The sequence below is a fragment of the Lycium ferocissimum genome, chromosome 5 (genome assembly GCF_029784015.1).
Source record: "Lycium ferocissimum isolate CSIRO_LF1 chromosome 5, AGI_CSIRO_Lferr_CH_V1, whole genome shotgun sequence".
NCBI classification, from domain to species: domain Eukaryota; kingdom Viridiplantae; phylum Streptophyta; class Magnoliopsida; order Solanales; family Solanaceae; genus Lycium; species Lycium ferocissimum.
Window position 1 is genome coordinate 3234552 of NC_081346.1, and position 11813 is coordinate 3246364.

Below are 11813 nucleotides of genomic sequence, written 5' to 3' on the forward strand. Positions count from 1 at the left end.
TTTCATTTAGCCCCATTCTAGCATTGCAATTAATAAAGCTCTTAATGCATTAACGTTTGTTGCTACTCCGTCCATTTCAAAATAAGTTGTGTTTTTACCTTTTCATTTTGTTATGACGTTTTACATAATCAAGAAGACATTAATGATGTTCTTCCAATTAATTTACCCTTATTTAAATAAATAGAGTTTTGCATAACTAAGAAACTACTAAAGAGTTCTTCAAGGTATTTATTAAGGGTAAGTTAGTAAAATTGCATCTATTTACTTTTTTAGGAACGAGTAGTATTCTTAAGGGATGAGCCCAAGCTGAAAACACCACTCATTTTGAAATGGTGGGAGTAAACTTCAATGTATCATGCTACAACTCATTTGTATATGTATTCAATTTGTAAGCTAGATACATCATTAATTCGTTTTCATTTGTTAATACTGACTGCTCCCTCCGTTCACTTTTATTTGTCCACTTTGAACTTTTCACGCTGTTTAAGTAATAATAAATAAAGTGCAAAATTTATCAATATATCCATATTAATTGGTGCATATTTTTATTGGATTTGAAAAATGATTTGAAGTGAGTAATTAATACTATGGGTGAAACAGAAAAAAATAAATTGTCTTATCTTGATATGTTAAAAGTGACAAATAAAAGTGAAAATTTATTTTTAGAATATTAGACAAGTAAAAGTGAACGGATGGAGTACAAGTTATGCAATTAATTTGGGAAAATTGGATATAATTAACTTAAATAGTGGGGTCCTACAGATGTAATTTCCACAAGGGTTTCTAATGCTTGGGCCTACATATTGTCATTTGATTGGCAATCATGTGTCATCGTTGGTCTGACTTGCAAAATATTAGTGAGTATTTTAATCGGTGCTTACAACAGAATTTATCCTCTAACCATTTTGTCATTCAATTAATTAACCCATATGTTAAGCTGATTCTTACATCTTTAAGGAATATCTTATTGCCATATAAATACTGTACAAGCAAATGATAGTACTAGTACTATACTTGAAAGTGGAAAGGATCAGAGGAAAAAGAGGATCCATGATATCACTGCTTTAAGTAAATCAAGATATTCAGCACTTTTTAATTCAATTATTCTAATATATAATGTGAAGAAAGTTGACTTTATATTCGGATTAGGCAAATGACATAAAACACACATCCACAATGTGCTATTTAATGTGGGAAGACTTACACTTTGGCAAAACTAGTAGCATTAATAAGTACGGAAAAAACATGAATCTCATACTTCTAGTTCTGGACCCTTTGTTTATTTCATACTTCTATAATTTGTGTAACTACGTTACGTAAGCAATAAAAACCCACAATCACAATGAACGATTTTCCCTTCTAGAAGATAATGATATGTTTTACCTCTTATATTTATCTAGTGAGCTTTGTATATATCGAGCGGTGTCTTGGAATATCACTTGTTGTCGAAGTCTCATCATAGTAATTTATTCATTTATTATTTCGCTTCTTTAAAGATTAGCATTGCTTTATTCACCTCTTTAAATGTTAACATCGTTTACATTTTATTTTTTTACATTCTTCACTAAGTCCTGTATGTTAAGCTAAATGAGAAACACAATCACATATTTACATTTTAAGCGCAAAATAGCGCTGCAACTTATAAGCCAATCCAAACGACGTATGTTAACAAAAAAACTGCTAGAAACTCAATGACCTATAGAATAATAAAATACACTAAAATAGTTTGCGTACCTTTGTCCGCCATAGATACGCGCTCAACTGAAGACGAACTAGGCTGAGTCTTCCTCTCTTTAGGCTTACGACGGCTAGCACTTTATGGGAATACGTTTTTCGGTAAGCTAGGAGAGGGGACCTAGCCTCATACCTGGGTTTAAAACCTTAACCTAGTGGGCCTCCCCGTTCTGAGCTCATCGGTCTCCAAATGGCCTCTGTTGTGCCCGACACCTTTTCACATGAAACGACACGGGCCCGTCATGGAATCCACATAAATAAACGGCCTCTGTCTTATCCACCAACTATTAACATTCAGCCCGTTTTGCTAAAACGAAATAATAAGTTAATGTTAAGTCCACATTTAATAAATAATTCTAACATTCTCCCACTTGGACAACATTAACTTAATTATAAAATTTTGAAAAATTTGTTTTTTTATAAAAAAGACTCTCGGGCTAATAGACAGTGGCCATAAACATATAGTGGTGGAACATCGTTTCCAACATGGTCTAGTCAGACAAAACTATCAATGCCGAAATGCAGCAGTACTTGCATCACTCAACAACACAAGACTAGTCCACAATCACTAACAATGAAGATCTGCAAGCATAAACCCAAAGGTGTGGTAGTGTAGCAAGAAATAGCCAACATGGACTCCAGATCAAGGCAATTTCTTTGTCAGTCCTTCAAACGATTTTTCATAACAACATGTACGCTTTAAATCAACATGCGCACCACCGAAAAAATCGTCATCGCGATTTTCTATTACAACATGTGAGCACTAAAACAAAATGTGCTCCACCAGAAAATCTTAATTTTCAAGGCTCAACATGTGCATCATATCATATCGTGCAACAACCAAGAAAAACTCACAAGGTATGAATGATATAATATGTACGTCTCCAAAAAGATCCAAACAACAACATGTTCTTATCAACATGAGACATAACCAAACACATAAGACAACAAGCCTTAAGATAATAAATCAACATTAAAACGAGCACAATAATAATCAACAACATAAATGATAGCAAAATCCACCATAGTATAAATGTCTCAAAGAGATAATATCACCATAAGCCCCTAAACAATAGAGTAAAAAGTCTAATAACAAATGAAAATAACAATACTGAATACTCGCACTAACCTAACAAATCAAATGACTCAACAACACCCATGTTATCAACATGCTGCTTAAAAACTATAGGTCTTAATCCCTTGGTCAGTGGATCAGCAAGCATCAAATCAGTAGGTATATGTTCAATCACAATATCCTCCCCTCTAACCATATCTCATACAACCAGATATTTTATTTCCATGTGCTTAGAAGCTGAAGAGGATTTGTTATTCTTTGAGTAAAACACAGCTGCCCTGTTGTCACAATAAATCTTCAAAGGTCTAGATATGGAATCAAGTCCTGAAATAAAATTCTTAAGCCAAATGGCTTGCGTAGTTGCACCATAACAAGCTACAAACTCTGTTTGCATAGTCGAAGATGCTGTAAGAGTTTGCTTCACACTCTTCCAACATATTGCACCCCCTGCTAACATGAAGATAAAACCAGAAGTAGACCTCAAATCATCAGGACATCCACCAAAGTCTGAGTCCGAGTAACCAATCACCTCAAGATCATCAACTTTTCTCTACACTAACATATAATCTCTTATTTTCTTCAAATACCTCATTACTTTCTTGGCAAAGAACTCCAATGGCTTCTTCCCGATTGACCCGATAACGTCCAAGAAACATTGACAATGAAGGCAATGTCGGGGCGAGTGCAAACCCGTGCATACATAAGGCTCCCAACAACACTTGAATAGGCACATCTTTCATATACTCTTTCTCTAGATCATTCTTGGGGCATAAGTCTAGGCTTAACTTATCACCTTTCACAACATTGACATCTCCAGCGTTACAGTTTTCCATATGAAATCTGCTCAAAATACGATCAATATAGGCCTTTTGTGAAAGTCCCAATAACTTGCGAGACCTATCTCGTCGAATTTCAATACCTAGAACAAACGATGCCTCTCCCAAATCTTTCATATCAAACACTTTATTCAATGACTCGCTAGTTTACGAAGGGCCCTAAATTATTACTTCGCAAGTAAAATATCATCAACATAAAGAGTGAGAATGATGAACTTACTCCCAGCGATGTCGAGATAGATGCAATGATCAATCTTGTTCTCCACAAAACCCATAGAAGTGACAATTTCCTCGAACTTCAAATACCATCTGTCGAGAAGCTTGCTTACCCGTGATAGACTTCTTCAACTTACACACTAGATGCTCATCACCTGTACCAACAAAACCTTGAGGTTGTTCCATGTAAACCTCTTCATTAAGATCACCATTCAGAAAATTTATTTTCACATCCATTTGATGCAATTCTATATCGAAATGGGCTACCAGTGCCATAATGATCCTAAAAGAATCCTTAGATGACACAGGTGAAAAGGTTCTTATCAGAATCAACCCCTTCGCGTGTAAATCCCTTAGCAACCAATCTTGCCTTGAAGCGTTCAATATTTCCTTTTGAATCCTTCTTGGTCTTAAAGACCCATTTGCAACCGACAACCTTATGTCTTTTAAGGAGTTCAGCAAGCTCCCACAAATCATTCTTACTTATGGAGTTCATCTCTTCAGTCATAGCATCAAATCACATCTTTGATTGAGCACATGATACTGCCTCAAAATATATCACAGGATCCACAACGTCACCTTCAAAGAAGGTATGCCAAATAGTCATCAGGTAGCGTGATCTTCTAAGTCTACTTGATCTCCTTAAATTCTGAACTTCTTGTTCAACAACAACAGGTGCCTGAACCACTTGTTCAACAACAGCAGGTGCCTGACCGTCTGCAAGTATAGGATCTTCAGCTTGCATAGGTATAGATTCATCATGCTCAATGTGTGCAGGTGCAGACACAAAGGTTTCTGTGGCAATGGGGAGAGAGATTCTCACAACCTCAACATTCTCAGCAGGCTCACCAACAACATTCTGCGAACAATCCTTATCTGCAACATCAAATTCAAGAAATTTTGCATTTTGTGATTCAACTATTCTTGTTGTAGAACCTGTATCCCTTAGAATGAGCTGGATAACCAATGAAAAAACAACGCGAGGTTCTAGGCTCAGTTTTCTTCTCAAAAGGGTTATAAATTCTCACCTCAGCAGGGTATCCCCTAGGTCGCTAATTCAACCCCGATTCAGATTGCGACAAACTAGTATATTAATCTATTCATTAATAGGGTTCTAGATCTATGTAATATGGCTTTGATGCCAAGTGTTAAGCTAAATGAGAAACACAATCACATATTTACACAGACCAAGAACACCTATAGAATAATAAAATACACTAAAATAGTTTGCGTACCTTTGTCCGCTATAGATACGCGCTCAACTGAAGACGAACTAGGCTGAGTCTTCCTCTCCTTAGGCTTACGACGGCTAGCACTTTATGGGAATACGTTTTTCGGTAAGCTAGGAGAGGCGACGTAGCCTCATACTTATAGGCTTAAAAGCCTTAACCTAGTGGGCCTCCCCATTACAGGCTCACCGGTCTCCAACAGGCCTACGCTATTGCCAGCCCACACCTTTTCACATGAAACGACACGGAATCCACATAAATAAACGGTCTCTGTCTTATCCACCAACTATTAACATTCACCCCGTTTTACTAAAACGTAATAATAAGTTAATGTTAAGTCCACATTTAATAAATAATTCTAACACTGTAGTCACTTTCAATTGCTTAATTGCAAACAACCGATGTAATTAAAAAGAAGATGAAAAGAATTACCGATAACATAGATCACACCTTTCCCTTCTAGAAGATAATGACATGTTTTACCCTACCTCGTGTCAAGCGGTTTTATGGAACACCCTTCATCGAATGATAAGCAAAACGAAAATAGTGAGATAAACATAAAAAACGACATTACTTGTTATTATTGTGATTTATTTATTCACTTTTATAAAAGTTAACATCACTTGTCGTTATAGTTATCTATAGGTGCACTTCTTTAAATATTAACATCGGTTGTGAAAATCTTTGTATCATATAGTCACTTTCAATTGCTTAATTTAAACAATCAATACTATAATGTACATGTACTTTAAAATAAGAAGAAAAGAAACACCTAGCTCGTAGACCTCAACTTGATGATATCGTCCTTAATTTATATTCAGTAAACAATGGTCCCCATGCTTCTCTCTACAATTTGGATGAATTCTAATTATTAATGTGAGTCGGCGAGAAACTTAACTCCAATTATTAGGCCATGTTTTGCGTAATCTTGTTGGCTCTCTTAGGTCATATTTAATTCAGATCATAATCTAATTTAGAGACGAGAAGTTTTTGTCTAGACATTTACTGATAGCATTTCCACAAAACTGTAACGTCACGATGGTTAAAAAAAGAATAATTAATTCCCAAATAATTAAACGCCACGTCAATGAAGACATTTGCCATTGCCATTGCCAGCACGTTGCCCATATCGTTGATGTGTGTATGTGTGTGTGTTTTTTTTTCTTTCTTTCTTTTCCCATTTGTTTCGACTTTCTAGTAACTCCAAAAAAAGATCGTATCCATCTGATGCAATTTCTAGAATTCACATTTAATTTTGCCATTAACGACGTTACGTATCCAACTCTTTGATCCAAACTATTCGTTTTTGCTAGAAAATAATAGAAATATATAAACAAAAGAACTTTTAAAAAAAGCAAGAAGAAATTTGAGAATCACTTGTCTTTTTCAAGGTGGGGTATTAACGTCTAACCAAAAATTGAAACAACCTTTAGATAAGACAAATTTAGCACTTGTTCGTCCCTCCCTACATGTACCAAATCACAATATAACTTAACATTTTTATCGAACATGACTTTGTAGGCATATTTTAAATAAAAAATCACACTCAGCTAATTCGTCTAAACAAAAGATATTACGAGCCCCTATCAAACACCCACAAACATTATGTGATGGGTATCTCGTGGACTTGTTCTAGGCCTTTTCCTTCTAGAAGAACTTAAAAAGTGTTCTACACATGCAGTACCAAGTGCATGAGTCATGACAAGGAGAAAATATAGTAGTGGTGTAGTCAGTTACCACTCATCCTCTCTCTTTCAAGTTAATTAGTAGTAGAATTATAAAATTGTTGAACTGAAAACGACTTATATTTTATTTGAAATTATTTACGGGGTTACAAACGACCGAAATTAATTAGGCGGTGTGATAAACAGGCAGACATCTTGATTTCTATCTAATGAAGTTCAAGTTTTGGTTTTAGTTTATTGACCAATTATATACTCCCTCCATCCATTTTTACTGTTTTACATTTGATTTGGCACACCCCTTAAAAGTAATGAATAAAACGATAAGTTGTTTATATCACCCTTTGAATATAATAAATTCAATGTTTTGGGAAATGCATTGAAAATTGAATGGTACTTTCCTCCGGGATAAAAAGAATGTCCTCAAATTTTTTTTCGGGATCAAAAGAGTGTTCACTTATCAAATCAAGAAAGAATTAACCTTATTTTTAGATTTACTTTTCCATTAAGTGCTATGTGATCAAATTTCAATATCTATTTAATTAGGGACAGTTTAGTCAAATTACCTATTTTTTTAGCAAAAGTTAGTATTTTTAGCAGAAGTGTCTGTGGCACCGAAGTAAATGGGCGCTCTTTTTGATCCGAAGGGAGTAGTACTTAATAATAAGGGTAAAATAAATGTAAAATACTGATAAATTATCTTTTAGTTTTCTAATCTGAATAAGCAGAAGTGAATGGAGAGAGTATTAAAGATGCCATAAACAACTAAATACTGAACTTGCAAAAAACAAGAGCAATATTGCGACTGGAATCATAATATATGTAGCGCGGCAGCACGCTGCTGCTGAATATCAGCGTGCTACAAGAATATGTCACCTTCACCTCCCACAATAATATACTAAAAATTAAAAGGTACATATTTTTTTTTATTTACCATATAGTGAAATTTTCATTCGCCATTTATTTCATTTAAAGATGTTGAACTCAACAAAATTCACGAGTAGTCATATGAGTTATGGCAGGAAAGTCATCAGACTAGTTTTTTCAATCATAAAATTACTCAACTTCCATAAAAAAAATCACTTTGATCATTTTCCGGTGAAAATTAGTCAGCAAGTTTCTATTCTAATTATAAATTATACCTAGATTAAGGAAATTGTATGTTGTCTATATGTATGTATATTATATGTATGTGTATGTATATGTTGTGTATAAATAAGTATAGTATATGTATATATAGTTTAAAGTATACACTACGTATATATTGTTTACATATTCTGTAAATTAGATGGTCAAATGATATTTGATCCATAATTTTTTTTACAAACAAACGATTAAAAATATCCCATCCCAAATATACTCTTTATCTTATAAAGATAAGACTAGTAACAAAAGACACCCCAAACGAATCATGCAAATGGTCTTACCCTTCAAATAGCTTTTCTTTTCCCGCCGCCCCCCCCCCCCCCCCATATAATTATATATTGGGTATGTTGTTGTTTGTAAACTACATATGACCTGATCCGACCCAATCTTCTAACTTTTTTACAAACAAACGATTAAAAATATCCCATCCCACCATAAATTCGATACTCTTATGTGAAAATAACAACAAAATCCTTCCAAGGCACAATAAAACAAAACACTAGTAACAAAAAGACACCCGAAACGGCTAAACCTCATGCAAATGGTCCTTTTCCTTCTAGAAGAACTCAAAATAGCTTTTCTTTTCCCCCCCAATATAATAATACCATTAACAACTAGTCCACTACAAGCACTACACGCCCATAAAAAGGCTGATCTGTTATAAAATAAAACTAAACTCCAAATTAAATGGCAAAAGGTTGAGAGAGAGAGGGAACAGTAGTGCTATTACTATTGATTCTACTAAGCCTTTTTTTGTTGTATTTACATATCAACATCGAGGCAATTTATAATGCCTCAATACTTGAGATAGAGAGTTTCCAACAGTAAATGGGCCATGGCATCCACTAAATTTACTTTGTGACCAAATAAACTTGTTGCCCTAGTCCAAATAAATAAAATGGACAAACATCCATATTTTAATATTCACAACATGATCCAAATTTTCCAGAAAAAAAGGTCGAACACCAAAGAAAAAGTAGTCGAAGTCATGGTCTCTTTTTAAGGAGCCGTTTGGACAAGATTTGAAATTATGACATGAGATCGGTAATTTGAAATTATGATAATTTGAAGTTGAAATTTGTTTACACGTGCAATTTTGATTTCTTAAGTAATATTTTTTCTCATAGAAACAAAAATCCCATAAGTGATGAAAACCATCAAAACTTTCTCAATTCTTATACAATTTTACCAAATGAGCAAATCATACTCCCTCCGTCCTTATTTACTTGTCATCTATTCAAAAAATATTTGTCCATTTTTTGTCTCCAATTTTGAAAATCAAGACATAATTTAACACTTAGTTCCTAATTTACCTTATTATTTACTATAATCACTTGTCAATGCATTTCCCAAAACATTGCATTTATTATATTCAAAGTGTGATATGGTAAAATTGTCAATATATTTTTGGCTCCTTAATAGGCGCGCCAAGTCAATACATAATTAAAAAAAAAATGGACGGAGAGAGTATTTCATAACAAAATTAATACACTATTAGAATACCTTTTTAAAAAATACAACATCAAGTGATCGAACTTTAGTTTAATAAAAAGGAAAATTAAACATGAGTTGTGTAAGTAAATGCAGTTGACAAATAGTCGGTAAGAGTAATTTGTTATAAATCTACTAACGACTTGCAAATCTTTTAATATTAGATATACATGATTGATAAATATGATTGGTAAATATAACTACCAACTTGTAATTCAAAATATAAAATTTTTTAATATTTGATATAAATAATTGATAAATATAGTTGATAAATATAACTATCAACTTGTAAATTAAAATATAAAATCATGATTACAGTGAGAAACCCCTACTAAATTGAATTAATACTCACTCTATTGTCCAAGTATCAGTATCCTTCTAGAAGCTTTCTTTATCTAGAAGCTTTTTCTCGTAAATCAACTTGCAATTCAGAATATTACACTTCAACTTGCAGCTAAAAAGTATTACTGAATACTCATAAAAGGGTCCCCACCATTAATTCAAGATTCCTCTTCTCTATCTATTCCACCTTCATACATGCATATAAATAAACTCAACTCCATTATCCTTATTTCTCTAAGTTAAAATTAAATTAAACCATGGATATAATTCCCAATCTTCCTTATGACATGGGCCTCGAATGTCTTATCCGAATTCCATACAACAATTTCTCATCACTTACATCCGTTTGCCAAAATTGGAAGTTACAAATTGCACTTCCAGAATTTTGGAGACGAAGAAAAGCTATTGGCTTAACCCGCCAAGTAATTTTAATGGCCCAAGGCCGACTTGACCCCAAAATAAAACTCGGGTCGTCATTAAAGTACTCAGCTTTTCCACTTTACAGGCTCACGCTTTATGAACCGGACTCGGGTTATTGGGCCGAATTGCCATTTCCGGGTACATCCGACGGGTTGCCCATGTTTTGCCAGCTCATCGGAGTTGGGTTGAATTTAGTGGTTATGGGTGGTTGGAACCCTATTACTTGGGAACCTTCAAAGGATGTTTTTGTTTATAACTTTGTTTCTGCCACGTGGCGCCGTGGAGCTCAAATGCCGGGTTGTCGGAGATCTTTTTTCGGTTGCGGGTCGGATTCTGAACGGACGGTGTATATTGCAGGTGGGTAGAGGTGTCAAATAACGCATCTAAAGTTAATTGTGTTGAAATAGATTAAATTCCTGGTCATATGCCAATCCGCTCAATTCTAATTACGTTTAATTATTATTTTCTTCTTTCTTAAATTTTCCAATTCAGGTGTCTTACTTTCTTCTTAAAAACAGTGTCTCTATTTATATTTAACAAGTTGATAATTTAAACATTCTACGTGACAAGTTTATAACACAACATTCACAAAATATTTTAGTATATTATACACATCATCAATTAATTTAGGATTACAAGATTAAAAAATCTTCTTTATTTCTTAAACGCAGTGTCTAACCAAACTAACACTAAAAATGAGACAGAGGGAGTATCTTTTTTAAAAAAAAATATTTTGACAATAATTTTCTTGATTCAATTAGAGTACATTTCGACCTAATTTTTGACGAGCTGAAATAGATGAGCTAATCCTAACTTTGCAACCTCTGCAGGTGGACATGACGAGGAGAAGAACGCTTTAAAATCGGCTATGGCATATGACGTGGCAAGGGATGAATGGCTCCAAATGCCTGACATGGCAAGTGAACGGGACGAGTGTAAGTGCACTTTTTATGAAGGCAAATTCCACGTCATCGGCGGATATGACACGTGCATGCAAGGTCGGTTCGGAACAAGCGCCGAGTCATTTGATGTTTCCACGTGGCAGTGGGACCAAGTCAATGAACATTTCTTTGAATCTGCCACGTGTCCAAGAACTTGTGTTGAAGGTGGGGACGGTAAATTGTACTTGTGCCGGGATGGTGATGTGCTGGCACTCGGAAAGTCGACGTGGCAAGTTGTGACAGCACTTCCATTAGAACTTAAAAATATAGCCTTTGTGACAGCATGGAGAGGTAAAATATTAATGACTGGTTCTGTGGGATTTAATGAGCCCTACAACACTTATGTTCTGGATTTAGAGAGTTATAAGTGGACTAAAATGGATACTCCGGTAAACTTTTCTGGCCATGTTCAATCTGGCTGCTGCCTGGAAATGTAAAGAGTTTTGAAAGTGTTATCAATTTGGGTTGATTGTATAGTAGTAAATCAGAAAGATTTTACAGTCTTGTCGTCAGTTTTGTAGTTATAAATTAGAAGTTTTTTACATGGCCTTGTTGATCTCTAAGTTATCAGTAAATTTTGCTTTTAGTCCTTAGTGATATGATTCAATGTCTCTGGTCTGGTCCTTTCAAGTAGAAGATACATTATATTTTACTATTTATAAAAGTATATTATCGGCAAATATGAAATAACAGTACCAATT

General features: G+C 34.3%; 1 protein-coding gene across 1 annotated transcript; it reads left to right on the forward strand.

The window, feature by feature from the left end:
• Positions 1-9883: 9883 nt before the first annotated feature.
• On the forward strand, positions 9884-11711 carry LOC132055458 (F-box/kelch-repeat protein At1g80440-like). Its single transcript, XM_059447296.1, has 2 exons — positions 9884-10528; positions 11002-11711. The coding sequence occupies exons 1-2, from the start codon at positions 10009-10011 to the stop codon at positions 11547-11549; spliced, it is 1068 nt and encodes a 355-aa protein (XP_059303279.1). The 5' UTR covers positions 9884-10008; the 3' UTR covers positions 11550-11711.
• Positions 11712-11813: the final 102 nt, after the last annotated feature.